Here is a 20224-nt window from a genome sequence, read left to right on the forward strand (position 1 = left end):
TATTTGAATCCAATCAATGAAAGATGAACTGACTTCTGCTGCTTGAGTTCACAGGTGGGGGCTGCATCTTTATTACAGTCAATTAAACTGACGGTTTTTAATGTTACAGAAGAGCAAATACCCTCCTGTTCGATTTAGGTGCTACTACTGTCAGGTGATGCAACAGTAAACCATGAGACATGTACGTGACACTGCACAGTGGTGGCTCACTTCTGTTCTATACTGTATAACACTAAAGACTCTTCTTAGCCAATTTAAAGACAGCCGAAGGCTACATAGTTCTCAAGCTTAGAGGTAGCAGTTGACTTCAGTGTCACACTGATAAATGAGAACTTGGCGGCGTCAGGTTAGACTCGTAAACGTTGACATGTATGTGGCTCCTAAGCTGGTTGATCCAGCCATAATTCATTACACAAGAAATTTCAGAAAACATGTTCACTTAGCTTTAAAATGGTATGCATTGTAAAATCTTAGTTCTGCCACATGCAGTGGAACTGAAAATAATGTCCTGTTTGTTTACTTTTTTTAATGGGAAATCAAGAGCTACTGGTAAGTGAGACCTCGGCGTGACATCTATGCTTTGCAGAATTTTTTCTCGTGTACTATTCATACGTAGCCTCCATGTTTTGTCTACGATGTGGTGTCAGAACACAAGATTTGTGATGAGAATTTGCCCGAGCGAAACCACATGCATGCAGACGTTGGGCCAACCATTTACTGAATGTTTGTTTTTACAGCATCATCTATGATCTTTCATGTTCACTGTACCAGCTTTACATTCACACAAGTGGCAAATTAATCCCACGCTGTCAAAAAGCACAACTGATGAGTATTGGATAAAAAGAAAAATACACAGAACAGACAGACATATTACTTGCAATCCTTTAATTCCTTATTTCAAAGCCTTTCCTTTCACAACGCGGAGATTACTTACTGTAACAGGGCTTTATTAATGAAGCAGAAGATACTTGTCAGTGTATCCTCCCTAAACACAGGAACCCATAATAAATCACAGAGCCACAATGTTAGTGTACAACAGAGCACACAGTGAGATAAAAACAACAACAAAAAAGTATTTTTGAGGTAGCCAAAAATGGGACTGGACAGCATCAGTAATATGTCTCTGAACCGACCCACTGAGAATTCGTAAGGCCTTTTAATAGCACACATAAACAACAGCAAGGCACAGGAGAGAGTCGGGGTCGGAGGTCACCTCGTGCATAAACAGGAGGTTTGTGTGAGCAGAAACTCTGCAGGCAGCACCTCTACAAACCCTTTCGCTTCTCAACACTCAAAGCCACATGGAAACATATCAGCACCTACAAATCACGCCCAGCAGTTCAACAACTCCATCAGAGATTTTTAAACCACATAACATAGACATACGCTAAATAATAAAGGCTATTACAAAACTTAGGTCTGAGAAGACGTTCGGCTCGGTGCTCCGTGATGCTGCTTTGTGGTAAAAACCTTTTGTACAGAACAGCATTGAAAATAACACACACAGCTAAAAACTCAGTGGCACCAACTAGCTTAACAACACGGCAGCACTATGCACAGTACTCAGTCAGTATCTGAAGACTAACTATGACAGTTTAAAAGTACATCTGTGTATTTCCCATACATAGTGCTGTGTGGAATTCACAGAGGCAGTAAGCAGAACATCTGATGCTATGATTTCCTCCATCACTGATCACAATGAAGCTGCATTAGGCGGTGTAGGCTGTCCTGACATATCTGCAGTCAGGGAGATGCTGAGCTACACAGTAGTACAGAGGACAAGCCAATAAAAAGCCATAAAAGAGAAGTTTAACATCTGGGAGTGTCGCCACAGTAAAGGAATTTGCTGCTGTGTGTTAAACAGGTCAGAACAAAGCAAAGCTTAGGGGAAAAGAAAGCATAACTCACATATAAAGCATACGCCACATACATCATTATAATCATTGGAGTAAAAAGGTAAAAAAAAAAATAATATATGGATGCGTGTATGTGTGAAAAGCTACATATTTAAAGTTAAAGTGACTGAAAATAAAACTAGAAAACACAAGCATTCACATTGCTCGAGAAATGCAGTCTAGATTCCAGATTAAGTCAAACTGAAATACAAAAACAGAGAAAGTGCTACAGAAATAAAAAAAATCAAGGCCCAATTCTGACTGAAATCAGAGTCCAGCTTCATCAAAATCAAATTCTCAGATAAAATAAGCAGCTATATCTGATTCAGTGAAGGGAACAACAGAAAGCTTTTACCGAGGGATAACAATCAGGGCTGCACAACTATGAAACGAGAAACCACAATTTGTTCTTCAATTGCATTTCTTTTTTTTTTGCAAGTATTCAACACGGTTTAAGATAGAATACCTTTGCAAATACCAATACAAAGATAAAACCATGAGACATCTGATCGAGTATCACAGCAAGTGGAGGCCTCAGTGTATTTCACTATCCACAAATCCAGACTAGCGGATAATTCAACATCTTTGTGTACTCTGGGAGACTCCTGCCTAATATAGCCGCAACACCCAACACTCATTTTGCACTTAAAAAGAATATTAATTGCTAAGCAGTTTAGATTGTATATTTGTTTAGTTCAGTTTTATAAACACCTCCTTCTAAAGAAAATTTTGCTTTCTGCAGTATGAAAATGTCTGTAGTTAAAACTGTCTGATAGTTATGCAGCCGTAATAAAACAATGACAGGAATTTCCTACTACATCAACGGATGAGATCTGTAAAATAACATTGCACAGCCCAGGGCCAGACCTCGGAGGAGTGGATTTGGGTTTTTTTTCTGTCAGAATTGGGCCGACAAGACAAACTGGGGAAGTATGAGCTGGAACCAACCCGTTCCCTGATTTAAATAACCTTTGTAAAAGAAGGCAAATTTTCAACTTCTTATAAAGAAAAAGGACTCAAGAAACAATTCAGCATCAAATGTGAAACAGCCCAGGTGGGCCGTAGAGCAGCTGGAACTAAATATGTGTCGGAAAACAAAATTTGCAAACACAGTTTACTGCTAAACATTTCTACTAAACCATAATGTGATACGTCCATTGACCATTTATAGACATTCAGGTGTAAACACCCGCTAACTGAAACATATTGTGACTGAGTAAAAGTCGAAATTTAAAAAGTAAAATTTGAGGAGAAAGCTTTTTGATTCTACTTTTCCCCCAAATGTGCCTTCTATAACCATTTCAATAACCCTAACCCTATAAGGTGCACTAATAGGAGTCACATTTGGGGATAAAATCTGCTACATTACAAACTTTCTGCATCTCTGCTGCGACTGCATATGAACACAAAAAAGCAGCAAGTCTTTTTTCTCTGTATCTTAAACTCCAAATCCAGAATGTTTCGTGCTCCTTGGACATGGGATAAAAGCTTAAATTACAATGTAAGGGTTGTCTTCGGACTCCCGTTTTATCTCTTCCACATTGGCGGACGTTAAAACATAACTGAACCAGACCTAGCAAAACAAGAAACCGATGAAGAAATAAACACAGAAAATGCCTACACTCTGACGTTTCATTAAAGACAAGAGTTTAAAAAAAACGAAGAAGAAGAAGTTTGGCTACTTGTGGTTAAGTGCAATTTCTCTTGTGTGGTGAAGGCTGGGGAGGCTGGTTGGCATCTGGAGGTCACTTAGTGGAAGTGCTGCTGGCAGTGGATCTTCTCCTCAGCCTGGGCCAGAAGCTCCAGCATTTCCTGGACGATGGCCTGCAGCGCACGGCCCAGGTCTTCACCGCTGTAAGGCTTTCCGAGAGGAGGCACGTGAATGAAGGCGGAGCGTCCGTGGCTCAGGTACAGAGATGTGTAGTATGTGAAATCACAGAGATATCTGTTCAGAAAGAGAGCAGGGCATTGAATCAAAGAAGACGCCAACTCTCTAGGAAACAAAAAACACAGATAGAGGCGTTGACTGGAGACACGGGAGCTACTTCTAACTGATGCATCAGCCACATTATTCTGTGTCTGTTGTCCCGTGTAGTGATACCTTTATCCCCAAGTACAGTTTTGCAGAATAACACATTACCTGAATCATAAACAGCAGCTTTTCCAACATCATTGGGTGTGTTCCAATACCCATTTTGCCGTACTATATAATATGTCAGAAATATATCCCAATACACAGTGTGTTATATGTAGATGCTCTACTACATGTGGTGGCATTCTGCAGTACGCTTTTCTGACCCACAATCATCTCCACAGCAGAAAATACTTCACAGTGATTTGCTCGAGTAACAAGCTTGAGCCGCAGAGAGCTCACAGACAGGTTATTTTACAGACTGGGATGAGTATATGAACAAGAATGTCAAAGCTTAAGGTGCTACGCTATGACAAAGTAGTCTGTCCCAACTGTATGCATAGTGCATGAACAGCATGTACTTTGTAGGGAGAGCTGTACTGAAAGGAGAAAGTATGACACTTGGAATGCAGGGATGATACGTCACTGTCAGATCAGTTGGCATACTGTTTGTATAATTTTCACTACAGTTAGACCGCAGAAGCTGTTGTTACCGTTGCTATGGCCTGACCAGCCTGCTACAAGTGTACACTGTAGTACTGGCATATATGTCAGTGAACTACAACAAGACAAAAGCTAAAGTGGTTCAAGCATCAATATTCTCATTTAATAGCAGGAATATTTCTAACCACCTGGGTAAGTCCAATAGTCATTCTCTAGTAATCACTTTTGACCAGGTGCAATAATGACATACTGAGTCCCAGCTACCAGGTGAAACTAATTCTGACTTTGGGATCTGATCGAAAAGTGGGACGTCCTGCACATTGACACCATCAACAAGCTTGTGGACAGTATGCCACCATGCCTTAACGCATTGATCTGTGTCAGGGGTGGCCGTACTCAATATTAGTGACATTTTAAAGAGTAATATTGAACATTCTAATGCATGACATCCTCTCGAATATGTGTTTCCTGTGATATGACCAAGGTTGAAAAATTGAAACAAAACCCTTCACATATTTGTTCAATACCCCCAATTTAGTTTAAGCCTGAATACACAGTTTGCAAAAGTTAATTGTGGTTTACTAATTAACTTTAACTTATTAATAAAGTTTAGAGAAGATATATCTGTCAAGAACAAATCGCACTGTCATAATCATTTCATAGTAAGAGGTAAAAAAAACATTTTATTCCAACTTTAAGGGCAACGGTTTTGTTCTGTTTTGGTCTCCACCACCTTCTGCCAGAAATATCTTAGCGATTAGCAGCTACATGCTCCACTGTGCTCAGCTCACCAGCTAGTTAGTATCTTTGTCTGTCTGGTGCTGAGCAGTTAGTGTCCAGCAGGTTTTCAGAGGTTTCCAAGTAGAGTTGTAGGCCGGACAGATAAACAATGAGCTGAAACTGTATGAAGACTCTGAAAAGCCAAGTGGAGCTGCAGATTCAGGTGATAATACTCTGTATGTTCAGCACTGTGCGTGATCTCTTCCCCACGTCATTATTAAAACAATATTGTTTATTTGCCGTACAAATCTAGTACTGGTCAGGCTCTAATCGTTTGCTTCAGTGGCTCAGGCAGTCGAGGCCTCGACATTTACAGTCGCAGTAACAGATGCTGTATGTGTTCTCTAGCAGCTATCAGTGTAGAGTGGCTCCATGTCAGCAGGGCAGTATGTGTGACAGCTGGACAGAAACAGTGATCATGATTCTGAATATTCTGTCTTGCTTTTGTCTTTAAAATTCAAGCATTTTAATCATCCAGATGTTAGTATCCTTAATGGAAGACATTTATCTTTGCTTTGATAGCATTCAAATGGCATATTGATAAAAAAGGGGTCTATTATTAATATTATCCATCCATCCATCACCTAGACACCGCTTAATCCTCACTAGGGTCGCGGGGGGGCTGGAGTCTATCCCAGTCGACTTAGGGCGAAGGCAGGGGACACCCTGGACAGGTAACCAGTCCATCGCAGGGCTACACTTAGAGACAGACAACCAAGCACACTCACATTCACACCTACGGACAATTTAGAATCACCAGTTAACCTCAACATGTTTTTGGACCTTGTGGGAGGAAGCCGGAGAACCCGGAGAGAACCCACGCTGCACGGGGAGAACATGCAAACTCTCTATTATCATTATTATTATTATTATTAGTCGTAAAATAAATACAAAGTGGGTCAAAATTTGTTGTAAGTTCTAAACATGCAAGTTTTTTAATGTGATAACTGATTTTAATCAAGCAATGCTACATCCTAACTTCACTCCTGACTTTATTGCTCACAGTTTTTGTTCTGCTGTCTGTCATACTGTTAACTAAAATAAAAACTGTCAAACTAAATGCACCTCACTCTTCACATCTGACTCATGTGTGGATGTGTATTCGTCTCTTTATCTCTCCAAAGTAGAAGCATGTGGTTGGAAACAAAAGGCAAAACAAAAAAAAAGTCCCATTTAAAAAAAATGAAAATAAAAACTAGATAATTACCTTCCAGCATCTTTGGAGACAGACACGGATACTCCCAGCCCCGATGCAGTCACTCTTTTGCAGACTGATTCCATGTCAATAACGGAGTTGATGCAGTCTGGGCCTCCTACAATGCAACACTGCGAATCAGGACAGAAGCTGCTGTTGTCCAGGCCCTTGTAGCCATGATTTCTGCCACACTTCTCCAATGTGACAGTGGTGGCCATGCCTGAGACTCCAACATGAACTACCAACTGGCCGACAAGGAAACAAGAAAAACATGGGGTCAGATTTAGTCACATATTTCTGCTCCACTCTGATCTCTGCTGCATTTACACCTGTGGTTCGTGGAGACATGACTATTTTAACAGAACCAGAAATGTCTCCATTTTTTTTCCAAAACTGAAGATGAAAACCAAGTTGTTAAAACTGAATGTTTTCATAGAGAGCTTGTGCCACACTTAAGCTAAAAGCATGTAACTGAATGTATTGCAGTATGTTTTGTACACATTTCTTCTTTATATACACACAACTCAAACTGTGACACCATAAAATCCGGCTTCTTACGAAAGTGAAACACTGAAGGCCGGTATAATCAGGGTCTCCTCTTACCTGTGGGTGATACTGCTTCCATAATGAAGGAACCAAACTCTGGACTGTCTGGTACTCTACAGGAACCTCATACACGTGTAAGTCCACTTCACTTCCCAGTCCAAGCTTCTTCAGTTCCTGGCAGAGCAAACAAAAGCTTTATGGCTCCAATTCGTTTCACAGTTTGAGACAACATTTGTAGTTTTTTTGAGTTGACTTTACATAATACGCGTTATGAAACTGCTGTGGATAATCTTAATAAACAGCAGATGTTTTTTTGTTTTTTAGTAGAAAAGTAATGGCGTCATTGTAATTAATTCTTTTTCGTTTCTAAATGTGTATTAGTTCAGTACATTACTGCTTATTATCCTCTTTGTCTATTCCTGTGTCACAAATTTTGCCACAAAATAAGTCCCTACAAAGAATTTTTGTTGAGTATTTAAAATTAGGTAGGCACATTTCAGTCCCTGTTTGCTTTTTCTTAGAGGAGAGATGTCTCTCAATTGCCTTGCCACTCCTGGATAGCACCATTTTACACTGAGATAAGAAAATATAACAAGAAAGCATTTTAAGGCAACATTCAACCTTCTACATAACCGAAGCCAGTATGGCAAAAGCAAGAAGAAAAAGATGCAATCACAGGCATCACACATAAGACAAATCTGTAACAACACCTCCCCCAATCTCCCTGCAGGACAAATAGCCCTGGACACTGACCCCCACTTGTATTGAAAAGAGCCGTGTTTGACCACGTCTGTGACCCTGCCACAATGCGGCCCTTTGTTTGCCTTTAATATCCTTATCAAGGCCGTCTAGACACCCTGACAACCACCATCATCCCCCACATGAAGCCTCTGGCAAGCACTGCTGCAGTGTGAAGCCGGCCGGTAGCTACTACAGCATCACGTCGCTGCAACACGGCCAGGTTCAAATGTTGCTAATTACATGACCGGAGCCTGAACGGTATGATAAGCTTCAAGAGTCTTCAGTGAATGGATACACAACATTTTAGAAGAAAGTTAGAAGGATTTGCCTTAGCATATTAAAAATGTAAAAAGTAAACTTACTCATTATTTCTGTCGAGGTGACATTTATTTCAACAGAACATAAAATACAAAAAAAAATAAAAATCCTAAAACATAATTATTGAATTTGTGAATTACAACAGAAATAGAGGAGCGCAAATACCTGTACTGCTACCCAGCTGGCATTGACGGTGTGCTCTCCAAATGGCCCAAAACCTGCAAAAGATGTCCGATATTTCAGCTGATGAACAAATAGTGATTATGTCTCTGGTTAGGGAGGCTCAGACATCCTGGTGTGACTTCAAGAGACACTTTCATTTTCACAAACAGATAAGATCTGTAAAGATGAGCCACTACAAATCATACATTTTGTTCCAGGTTTACTCAAATGTCCACTAATAAATAAAAAAAAAAGCTGCAAATGCAAAGAAGTCTCTCTATCGGCTCTCCTCTCCTACTTTCCTTTCAATAAAAAGCCATGAGCTATTTCAGCAGTTTGTTTTCACTCTATTGCTGATACGACTTAAATACACATTCCGAATGTAGCTTCTGACTAAGTAGGGATTTGATAATGTTTTGATATGAATGCAAGATAACATCAAACTTTGTTGATTTGCAGTATAAAGCGTGCACCTTCTCCTTTTCCAGAAAATGTCCAACATCCCTTATATTAAAAACATTGAGAGGCCATTGTTTAATATTTACTATTTGAGTAAATAACGCTGTTTTCCAGAATGGCACTCATTATTACAAATAAATCCCTGAAAGCTGCACTCTATGTAACCTACAAACAAAATATTGCTGCAGCCTATGGATATTCACTCTGAACTGTTTATATAGGGATCTATAACTGATCCCCCCTCCACCAGCCGTCCGAGGGTCAGCGGGTCCCTGGGGGTTGGGTGGAGAAGGGATCTGTCTGTCTGACAGGCTGCTGAAAAGGAGCAGAGTGAGGGGAGGCAGCTGCCAGCCGGCCAGCTATTGTGAAGGTGCTGTTCCCAGGCAATCTACACGTCTCCCATCAGCTGGGGCTGCGAGTTTCTCCACTCCTTTGTGTCTGAAAACACCAAATCAATGTCTCTGCTACTTCTGCTAAAATGAAATGTCCAAGTCTGTAGTTTGTGCACTTAAAAGATATTATATTGATGAGGCTGGAAGCAGCGCAGTAGTGAGTATAGTTTTTGGACTAAAACAATCCTGAATATGCAGCATATTAATATTTATTTTTGAATTATTATTATCACTGTAATTATTACTCAGGATATTCAGTTCATTGAATAGTAATGCAAAATATGTTTTAGAAAATAAATCACGGAAAGCAAAACTCCAAAGACAGTTTGGTGTTATGCAGCTGACACTAACGGTTTTAAGTCCAGGCTTTTATATTATTATGCAAAGTTGTGCAATTAAATAGGAAACATGATGGGTGAGGTTCCAGATAGAATCCAGTACAGTACGATGCTGCAAACAGTCATTGATTAGTGACTGGTTACCGATTTTTAACCACCATTTTTCAGATTTATAATTACACTATGTCTGGAAAGAGCTCTGATTATGAGACCAAGTCCAAAAGTTTGTCAGTGGATGAAGCGCTCAACACAAAGCAACAAAGACGAAAAACACTAAATTTAAAGTTAAAACTGTCCTAATGGACTGACATATAATATCAACTACTGTCAATTTATTAAATGTTTGCATTTTCTTCTTTGTATATTGCTGTCTTGTCTGTCTCTCATGGACATTATTCCTGTCATACATAAATACAGTCAGTTATTTAACAGCAGGTCTGCTTGCATATGGCATTGTGATCAACATTATAAGCTCATGTTTGATTATTATTTGTTTGAGATAATTTGTGAATGTAGACTTTATTTCTTTAACTAAACATGTTCAGAAGTGGATTTCCTAACCTCTTCATTAAAACGGGGGACCCAGGGTGTTTAGATACACTAACTTCATGAATTTCAGATGAATATTGTTAAATGTGACATTTTGTTTACCTCTGCCTTTATATTGTTTTATACGGCCTTTCGACAAAACACGCAGACAACGACATTAAATTTTAACCTAATCTGTCAGTAGCCTGTAAATATGCAACAAACAGCAGAAAACAACACTGTCATTACTAAAACTAAAAGAAAACGTTTGTTTCGGTCCACAGCTCGAGCAGAGTGAAGCAGCCTGACGCCATTACCGGCGGAGCGGCTGTCATCTCAACTTTTCCTCCACTTCAGCCGCCGCTCAGTCCGCCGACAAACACGACGAGGGCAGCAGGTAAAAATAAGACGAACCTGTAACGACCACCGTCCGTTTACTGTTGTCCATCTCCCGTCCTGTCGCGGAGGATCCGTTGTTGTTTCTCGGTCTGTAGTTCGAACCAGGACGGTACAGAAAGTCGCTGTCCTCGGCAGCTGACGGCTTCTTCTGCTGAGCACAAACCGAACCGGCGGTCCTCCTTCAGTCCGCTGCCTGCGTAAGACGTGACGTCCTTACGTCATCAGTAACGTGCTATTTATTTTATTTTTTTTAACAACAGAACTTTATTTAACAATGATTGTACACATAAACAAACAATTTGACAGGCGTGCTCATAATGAAAAATGTATTTTGACAATTTTAAATTCTATGTTCGTCATCAGTAACGTGCTGAAAGCTGTGGAAGTGACCGAAGAAATACGGAGGGAAAAAAAAGAAAGAAAATAACATAAATAACTGCATCTAATTGTGATAAACAGATCTACTTCTGTAATTGTTTCCTTATTTCTATATTTAATGTCTGTACAAAACAGTAACCTCCTACTTAAAATGTTTTTTTTTTTTTTTTTTTTTTTTTGGCTTACCAAGCTACTGAATTCCCTCCCATAGGCTCTGCTCCTCTTTTAAAACACTTCTCCTAATTAGTTTTATCGTGGCTATTTTCCATTATTCTTGTATATCTCGGTATATGGTTCTCTTTGTATATTTTTTCTTGTATATTTTGCTGAAAATATACAGAAGATGATCGACATGTTGTTACTTCATGTAGGTGTTTGATAATAGTGATAAACATAATCTGTTTTTGGACACTTTTTAAAATGTAAAGAACACTTTGATATAAAAATGTCATTTAGCAATTCAATGTGGACAGCTGATGCACAAGCAAACATGTTTATCAATCTACATTACACATCAGGCAGAGGAGATAGTAAGTTAGTACTAAAATAAAATAGAAACAACTACAAAAAGGATGATGAAAGGAAGACAAAGAGACGATAGTGATAAAATTAAATGAGTAAATTAAAGGAAGTAAAATAAAAACTTTTGTGACACAACACAGCTCAAACCATGGCCACTTGCAACACAGACATTACTATAAATATTGCTGCACATTTCAACACCACTCAAATTCAGATGAAATCATTCTCAAGATGTCATATCCACTCTGCAGGTCTTGACATGTGAGATGAATAACTGCCAGGTCTTATATGAAGGATCATCAGCAGATCCAATCTGACTGAATTTCTATTTGCAAAAACCGCATTAGATGCCTAATGAGTGGGCCTTGTTTCATCTTTCCACCTAAAAAGAATTAGTCGCTTATCAGTCAGAGACACAAAGGCAATAGTACTGATTTTTGCACACATGGCGCTCACATCAGGGTAAATCTTGATCAGTTCTTCTGTAGTATATTTAGGCCGATGGTCAACTTTAGACTGTGAGACCTTCTTTAGTATTTAATCCCATGTTTCTTCTTCCAATTGCAAATTTAGGTCCTCTTCCCATAATCCCTAATTATAGATAAGAAGAGACAATCAAGAAAACAAAGTAGCTCTTATAACTCAGCAATCACACCCTTTCCAAGTGGATTTATAGTCAGTCTGTTGTCAACATAGCTTTATGTGGTGGATAAGGGAACTGGGCCAGATTAGCTCAAATTTCTAACCTGCAAATATCTTTAAAACAAACAAACAAACAAAACAACATTTGTGAGATTGTGTTCCTATTTCGACTGGGTGAACGAGGTCCCATTGACCACAGTCATAGGGCCACAGCGTCTTCTACAGCCGCACGTTCAGAGCCTTTTTTTCAAGACAGCGCCACCTACCACAATGAATGACAGCCAAAATATGCAACTTAGTTCTAAAGGATGATTTCTCGCAAAATACAGGTATAATTTTAAAAGTGTCCTAGTACTTATAATTTTAAAGTTTTTTTTTTCATCCAAATAGTGCTTTTCAATTGACGTTTTTGAAGTTTATTCCACCCAAAATGCTACTTAATACAATAATAACTTGGTTGCTAAGACTTGCATTTGGGCAAATGGTGGAATTAACATACTTACTAACAGGTAAAATAATAATGGACTCATGTAAATAATGTTTGGAGATGCGTGTTTGTGACACTAGGGGGCAGCATTCTGAAACAGCCGTGATGACGCACCGCTGCGCCGGAAGCTCATTAGAAGGCGAAGAAGAGCGGTAGGTGGGAAAACCCGTGTTGAAGAAGAAAGTAACACACTAAACAGAAAGGAAATATCTTCAGAATGGTCAGTATTAAGCTATTTAATTCTGGGAGTTGGTAGCTTTCTCATTTTCAGTTGCACACCTGCTATTCGGCTAATGCTAACAGCGTTAGCAGCACCGCGGCGCCGGGACTCAGTCGATCTGCTAGCTAAGTTACGTTAGCAGTAGTAGCTAAATTAAACATCATTTAATTAAAGCAGTTGTTGTGAAATGCGAGCAGGATTAACAGACCGCTAAAGAAAAGCTATGTACTGAGCTGAACGGGCTCACATTTGAGCTAATTTTACTCCAATCTCTCCTAGAGTGTTGTAAGGTTACGGATAATTAATGTGACTCGTTGCATAAATAGCATTAACCTGAAAGCGGTGTTCGGACTCTTTGGAAAGCTAATAAATAACACTTAGCGGTAAATACATCAGTGGTAGACAATAAATCAAATACTGCTGGGAGATTTATGGTGTCTCGTGTGTATCAGGCTGCCTACAGCACCCAATGCGAGCTGTGTCTGGTTGATGTTTCAAATGTCGTGATCAGGTCCATTCAGCTGATTGAATAATGCTGACTGCTTGTGTATTCCTGTGTGTGACCTGCTTTTACTGTTATTTTGCAGCTTCCCCTGTCTTTGCTGAAGACTGCCCAGAACCATCCTATGGTGAGGAGACACTCTCTCTGCTGTCATTAAGCCTGTACTGGCAGGAGCTGGACGTATTTTAATGTTGATCATGGATACAGCAGTGTTAGGCTGTGAACTGGTAGTCATCATGTGTACGTCTAGTCCTGGGAGAGAAAGTCATTTTTTAAAAGCACACACAGTCCAAAAGCTGTAAACATCCCCTAAGGTGTCTAATTTTATGGTATACTTTGTAAAGTAAGGAACTGCAGGAAGGATGCTGAACTGCTGGCGGTTGGTTTGCGGCCGTTTCACCTGCTGAGGGAGTTTTCGCACGTCCTGGAGATTACAGTTTACATCCCCCCCTCGGCTGATGCTGCTGCAGTCTGTGAACTCATCCATAGTTCAGTGTCCCAGCTGCAAACATCACACTCTCAGTCTCTGATCGTCATCTCAGGAGACTTTAACCATACATCGCTCTCTACCACTCTCCCCACATTCAGACCTGCTGTGTGCGGACACCAGGACGCATATTGCTTAATTATTGCTATTTTCTTGTACTTTCTTGCTATATTTTTTGGATGCTGCTGTGATGTTTAAATTTCCCAGGTCTGGGATAAATGAAGTATATCCCATTCTATTCTATACATTTTATTATTGTAAGTCTGTTAATGTTTTCAGTCGGTCATTTGGTCTCTTTATACCAGTGACTGGTAAGCAGTTACTTAGATTTTGGCGTTTGGTTTTTCTTGCTCTTTGTGCTGCTGTTGTGACTTCATAATTAGTTTAATATTATTTGATAAACTACCGCCAGTATTGGCTAAACTTTGAAACGTACACGTTAACTGGAATGTCTTTGTTTGAGCTGGTATGGTAACTTGTAATCTGTGTAGTCTGTGATTGCTGTGTCTTCTTTTTATGAGTTATACCAGGAGAGAACTGAAGCTGTAACCTCTGCAAAGACTCTAAAGCAGCCGCCTGTTTGTCCTGTCATGTCTCTCCTCAGCTGGTGGAGCTGAAGAATGGAGAGACGTACAACGGCCACCTGGTCAGCTGTGACAACTGGATGAACATCAACCTGAGAGAAGTCATTTGCACCTCCAGGGTAAAGCTGAGCACTCACTTCATTGCAGACATTCAAACTGCAGATAGAGTCTCTTTCAACAAGAACACAGACAATGCAGACGTCTGTTTGGTCCAATGTTTACATGGAGAGCGTCCCGCAGGACAGTACAATACAACGAGTGTATTTCAAAGAGAAAGAGGCAGAACTGTGGTCTGCCTGATGTAAGCAGAGTCTCGTCGTTTAATAGCCACACCACATACATTTTGCAGCCCATCTGACGCAGGGTTTAAATGTTTAAAGGTCCTCCCTGTGTGCCGGATTCGCTTTTGATGGGCTCTCATGTGGTAACGCTCCATTGCATGTTTTACAACTATTATGCAGTGAACATTAACTGAGGCTTAGATTTAAAAGAATTATATAGTCAGTAAAATTGCAACCTGTTTTAAATACTACTGGTGATGTTCAGCGCATCAGTGGCTTGATTCCTTCAGCACGGATCTTATCGGGGTTTCAGTCCAACGTACTTGTGAGATTTTCCTCAACATGCAAAAGGATGTGAAGTGATGAGTAAACAGTTGAGCAGATGGGATGTGTTGACACCCCCACTCCCCCCCTCACAGGATGGAGATAAGTTCTGGAGGATGCCTGAGTGCTACATCCGAGGCAGCACCATCAAGTATCTGCGAATCCCCGACGAGATCATCGACATGGTGAAGGAGGAGGTGGTGTCGAAGGGCCGCGGACGTGGAGGCGCCCAGCAGAACAAGCAGCAGGGCAAAGGCAGAGGAGGAGCCGGCCGAGGTGAGTCGTTTGTGCCTGCTGTCATAACGCACGCACGACTGTTGAGTACAGCTTTAGGTTGTGTCCAAATATCTCTGCAAAAAGTTTTGCCCAAAATATTTGTAAATAAATAAACATGATTGTATATCATTCATATCAGGTGTGACGGAGGTGTATGAACCATAGAATTGAAAAACACGCCAGTTAGATAAAGACAGACTCTTTTTGACAAGCTCTGAAATGTTTTTCTTCTAGATAAAACACAAATTCAGACAACAAAATATTTTTAAGTGATTATTATCAGCATCAAGATATTTTACCGGGTATGTTTTTTCACCTGAGTGGTGCTTTCGGGCATGTCCTACAGCTCTGATGAGCTCAGTATAGATGCTCTCAGGTGTGGCATCAAAACGTCCTCTGAATTTGTTCAGATGTAAAATTAATAGATAGGAGGCATGCCTTTTTGCTGACAGGATCATTATGCGTCCTCCCTGTAGGTCTGTTTGGCGGTCGTGGCCGAGGGATGACGGGTCCTGGTCGGGGCCAACAGCAGCAGCAGCAACAGCAGCAGCTGCAGCAGCCGGATAAGAAACCAGGAAAACCGCCGGGAATGAAGAACCAGCACTGACAGATGACGATGCACATCTGACTACACATCCTGTCAATCAGAGTGATTCCTCCTTCAGCACATGAAGATAAAAATTAACTCTGGTGTTATTGTTCTGCTGTGATGTTTGTTAGGAGTGATCGTTGCAGGAACCAAACCTGGAGACATCGAGAGAAGCTGTGCTTTTGCACTGAATTTTGTTTTTTAGCGTCTGGAAGTTGATAACTTTTTTTTTTATTATTATGACTGTATGCCAGTTTATCAGTCAGAGCTGGCAGGTTTCTCCTTTAGTACAAATTTCTGCATCATTACAACAAAACTATTTTGTTTCATAAACCACATTGTGTGTTTTCCCAAATCAGGTTTGCATCTGTTGGTACACTGGAACAAGTGTTTCAGGTTTTTTTTGTTGGTGGTCGTCTCCTCGTTTGTAGTTTCCAGTGTAGAAAGCACCCAACCCCAACTTCTGTTGCATGAATATTTTTTATAATTTGCTCTTTATTCTTGTGTTGGTTGTGACGTTCTGTGGTTTGCTGTGTTGTACAGTCTGATCACAGCAGCCAGACAGTAGACGGACAGCAAGGAGACAAAGATATGGTCCCTGAAAATGAACACTTTTGTTAAAGCATTTGTAAGACAACACGTGATGCTGATAATTAGGATTTCTAGGAAACAACATTCTCATATTCTTATGTCTAAAATGGATAAGTCCAGCATATGTCGTGTTGGTTGGGTTTCATTTTATTTTTGTAACAAAAGACGATATTGTAATTTATTTACATGAGAACATGAGAATTAAACAGCTTTTGTTAAATCAATTGTATTTATTCAGTAACAGTTCTCTTATATCTGAAGATTGAACCTCAGTTTGCTGTTAGGGCTGAATGATTTGGGGGTGATATCTAATCACGATTTGATTTGCAATTGAACTTTTTAAAGTCAAGCTTCAGTTGAGTATTTACTTTGTAATAGATTCCAAATGTGCAGTGAAGCATGACCACAAGATGCCATCAACAAGCATGTGACTAACACCAGGAGGGAGAGGAGTGAATTTATAAAACTCTCAGACAGACACGCTGCAAAATGTTCATCCTAAACGACAGCCTTGCTATTTGCTAATTTGCCTGGTTTCAAATCACAATTTTAATTTGAAAATAGTTGTTTGTCACCAGTCAAGAATCAGCAATGGAGGATTTTTATGTTTATAACAAAAAGGAGCGTGATGAGTAAAAAAAAAGTTCTACATTGATGAATAATGAAAGTGACAAAAGTTAAAATCTCATTGAAAAATAGCTCCAAATTCCACCTCACATTCGTCAGCCTTTGCTCTCACCTATGTTTTTGTTCACAGAAAGGATTAAGAATGGGAGCCACATATTTATTTAATTGTCTTATCGTTAAAGTTTTGAAAAATGTTCATTTTAATCACCGACTGCGGCGCTGACTAGTCATTGACCAAACAATAACTAGTTTACAGTGAAAACGATCAGAAAGCTGAACAGATAAATGTAAGTTCATCCCATTTGATCAGTTCTTCGATTTGTTTCCTGGATCAGACTGAAAATAAAAGTGCAGAATTGATCAAAACTGCAGATAACTACAGCAAAGTCTCAGGAACGGATGTAAATGGACTTCTTCATTAAACAGCACAAATTACACGAATGTAACTTTCCCAGATTTATTGATCATTAAATGACTGAACATTCAGTGCAGCATTAGAACTGACAGGTTACTTGTTTTTCAGTTTTACGTATGATCAGATTTTTGACAGTATATAAGCAGATTTTATTCCTTTTTCTTTCTCATGCATAATTATCATAGAGATCTATAAAACCACACACCAAAAATAATAATGAAGTAAGATCTTCTTTTGTTTTTTAGCACATAGACTCAGAGATGAACTGAAAACTAAAATCTCTTTCGTTTGTGGAGTCACTGATCTGGAACATCCATCCATCCATTTTCTATACACTGCTTAATCCTCATTAGGGTCGCGGGGGGGCTGGAGCCTATCCCAGCCGACCCAGGGCGAAGGCAGGGGACACCCTGGACAGGTCGCCAGTCCATCGCAGGGCCACACCTAGAGACAGACAATCAAGCACACCCACATTCACACCCACGGACAATCTAGAGATCTGGAACATGATGAGACAAATCAAAGATAAACGAGTACCACTTCTTATTTCAAACCAGTGATTTTGCAAACATATCAATCACATCAATGCAGCAAAACAAAGTACCTCAAAGTGAACAAAAAAATGTGCAGGATTCATTTTTTTTTCACCTGTACCACCATGCACATTCATTCACCAATAACCATTAATAAACAGATTGTGGTGGTAAATGATAAACCTAAAAAAAAAAAAAAACAGTATGATCCTTAAATGTACACAGTCATACAGCAAGTCCTTGTCAGAGTCAAACAACATATTGCTCTGTAGATCCTGAGATTTTCCACTAAATAACAAAATGAGCAGCTTGCTTTTGATGGATGCATCAGGCGCCTGAGTGTAATCTGTCTTGCTATGCCTGATCGCTTCTCCTGAGCCCAAAAGTTCTTTTGTTTAATCTCTTACACAGTTATCACAGAAAAATCCTTCAAAACAAGAATAAGATGAAATACAAAAAGGAAAAAGTAAAACATTTCTTTGGTTCCTAAAATGATAACTAACTTCTCTATAAACTCACTGGTCCCAAACATGATCAGATGCAACAAATAAAATAAAAATCTGATAAATCAAAGACATAGTAACATCCTCTCTGATGTCAAACCAGTGGTTTTGTTTTTACAATGATATCAATCACCTCAATGCATCTAACCAAACAAAGTAATATGAAGCGGAAGAAAAATGAATATAAAATGCAGAATGTACAGTATTATGTTGTTTTGTGTACTTGATTATTGTACCATCCAGCTGATTCATTAACTGTAATTATTAGATTTTGGTTTGTACATAGTCAAAAAAAACCAACATAAAACAATCAAAAAGTAAATGCTTGTAAATGTCAAATAAATGTTCTGAGTAGATCCTGAGAGTATTTTTTTACTGAATAAGGCTCTATAGTCCTGAGCTTAAAGGTTATATTTTAGTTCTTGTACATAACTCTCAGAAAGAAAAAACACTGAAACCCCAAACATAAAAAACAAGAACAAAAAAAAAGTGAAACCGTCCTTTGGTTTCTAAAATGTTTGATAAACTGATGAGCTAAATTCTCTACAAACTCACAGACTCTTGTATTTCTGGAGTCACTGATCCGAAAAGTCTCAACAAACACAATAAAAATCAGATAAATCAAAGATAAACGAGCAAAAATGAAAAAACAACAACTTGTACTCCCTGTACTAGTTTACTGTGCCACCGTGCAGATTTGTTTTAACCAAATAATCAGATTTTGGTGGTGAATAGTAAAAATGTTCAAAGTCAAAAACATTTTTTTAGTAGATCATCAGAATTTCTACTAAATATTTTCTATATTAACAGAAAGCAATTAAAGCTCACTCATGATGCTGTGCTTTGTTGTTTTCCTGAACCTAAAGGATACAACCTTTAGATCTTTAACACATAATTATTGTAGAAACATCAAGAAAATCAGAAACAAAAAAAAAATCTTCCTTTAGCTCTTAAATGTTTGATGATAACACAACGGATAGACCGAAGCCTCTCCAGACTCCAGCTCAGCCCTCCATCATCCAGTCCTGTTTGGCTGTGACGGCGTATTTCCAGGTTTCTACAATCTGGGAGAGCTGCAGATTTTCAGGGAAGTTTTCTTCTACGTAAAGCGGCACCTCCACTCCTTTACGGTCCATGTAGGCAGCAACTGTCTCTATCACACTGCAAAGAAAGAGAAGGTATGTATTTTAACACATTACTGCTGTTTGCTTACAGGATGAATAAAAACAGAAACTTAAACCAACTATGTAAACAAGGTTCAGCACCAGAGGGCTGTACTACGAAGCAAGTCTGACATAACCGGGCTTTCACTGTGTAAGTGACAAGAACTAAAGCCCCAGTCAGAGATCACAGGTATCATTAAGGTGGTTCTCAATTTTATTTGTCAACTCAGACTTTCTGCTTCAGACTCTGTGCGTTCACATAAAAAGGGGCGTTTGACGTCAAACATTCAAACAATTTAACTTTAAACTTCATATATTTAAACCTGATCTTGTATTGAAGTGCATTTAGGTCTGACACTGTCCCATAATGCAGGATATCACTTTAATTTCTGGCCAAATCAAAGTGAAATTAATGTTATTGATTGAATATTCTCTGTAATAAATACCAGTAAAACAATCCATGTTCTAATCTGTGTTTTATCAGCTTCAGAAAAGCTGCATCATCTGTCCACTAGCAAAAACAGACTTGACAGCAGATCAGAGCCAAACATAAAAACATATTTATGTGATTTCTGCATCGCCAACTAAATACATGCCTGGTTCCCATGGCAACACAACATTTACAGTGTGTGATACTGTAAATTCAGCATGTTTACAGATAAAGCACATTCCCTCAGCTGAGAATCCGCATCGGTCATAAATAACAGTCAGGAAACAATCTGGTTGAAGGGAGACGCTCTTTCCAGCCGATTTAAATCCGAAACTCTGAACA

At 39.3% G+C, this 20224-nt stretch overlaps 3 protein-coding genes across 3 annotated transcripts in view; 1 reads left to right on the forward strand and 2 right to left on the reverse strand.

Moving 5' to 3' along the window:
- Positions 1-868: 868 nt before the first annotated feature.
- LOC103360783 (pyroglutamyl-peptidase 1-like) lies at positions 869-20078 on the reverse strand. Its single transcript, XM_008286680.1, has 6 exons — positions 20068-20078; positions 10344-10517; positions 8216-8268; positions 7049-7165; positions 6458-6690; positions 869-3840 (listed from the first exon to the last, which is right to left on the reverse strand). The coding sequence occupies exons 2-6, from the start codon at positions 10375-10377 to the stop codon at positions 3645-3647; spliced, it is 633 nt and encodes a 210-aa protein (XP_008284902.1). The 5' UTR covers positions 10378-10517; positions 20068-20078; the 3' UTR covers positions 869-3644.
- Positions 12496-16435, forward strand: lsm4 (LSM4 homolog, U6 small nuclear RNA and mRNA degradation associated). The gene is made up of 5 exons (XM_008286679.1): positions 12496-12577; positions 13165-13206; positions 14171-14269; positions 14851-15031; positions 15508-16435. The coding sequence occupies exons 1-5, from the start codon at positions 12575-12577 to the stop codon at positions 15636-15638; spliced, it is 456 nt and encodes a 151-aa protein (XP_008284901.1). The 5' UTR covers positions 12496-12574; the 3' UTR covers positions 15639-16435.
- LOC103360795 (E3 ubiquitin-protein ligase RNF213-like) overlaps positions 17780-20224 on the reverse strand; it is a 60675-nt gene continuing 58230 nt past the window's right edge. Inside the window, exon 53 of the mRNA XM_008286692.1 lies at positions 17780-19450. Within this exon, the coding sequence (XP_008284914.1) occupies positions 19294-19450 (157 nt within the window). The 3' untranslated portion in view covers positions 17780-19293. The remainder of the gene's footprint in view (positions 19451-20224) is intronic.

Source organism: Stegastes partitus, unplaced genomic scaffold, assembly GCF_000690725.1.
Source record: "Stegastes partitus isolate 25-593 unplaced genomic scaffold, Stegastes_partitus-1.0.2 Scaffold464, whole genome shotgun sequence".
NCBI lineage: Eukaryota > Metazoa > Chordata > Actinopteri > Pomacentridae > Stegastes > Stegastes partitus.

What these genes read in the sequence shown, in the direction of transcription:
- LOC103360783 (XM_008286680.1), bottom strand. Translation starts at nt 10,377, where the DNA reads ATGGACAACAGTAAACGGACGGTGGTCGTTACAG. An exon ending in GGAAGCAGTATCACCCACAG is followed by an intron (nt 6,691 to 7,048) that starts GTAAGAGGAGAC and finishes CTTGTCGGCCAG; the next exon opens with TTGGTAGTTCATGTTGGAGT. An exon ending in GTCTCCAAAGATGCTGGAAG is followed by an intron (nt 3,841 to 6,457) that starts GTAATTATCTAG and finishes CTTTCTGAACAG; the next exon opens with ATATCTCTGTGATTTCACAT.
- lsm4 (XM_008286679.1), top strand. An exon ending in CTGCCCAGAACCATCCTATG is followed by an intron (nt 13,207 to 14,170) that starts GTGAGGAGACAC and finishes GTCTCTCCTCAG; the next exon opens with CTGGTGGAGCTGAAGAATGG. An exon ending in CAGAGGAGGAGCCGGCCGAG is followed by an intron (nt 15,032 to 15,507) that starts GTGAGTCGTTTG and finishes TCCTCCCTGTAG; the next exon opens with GTCTGTTTGGCGGTCGTGGC.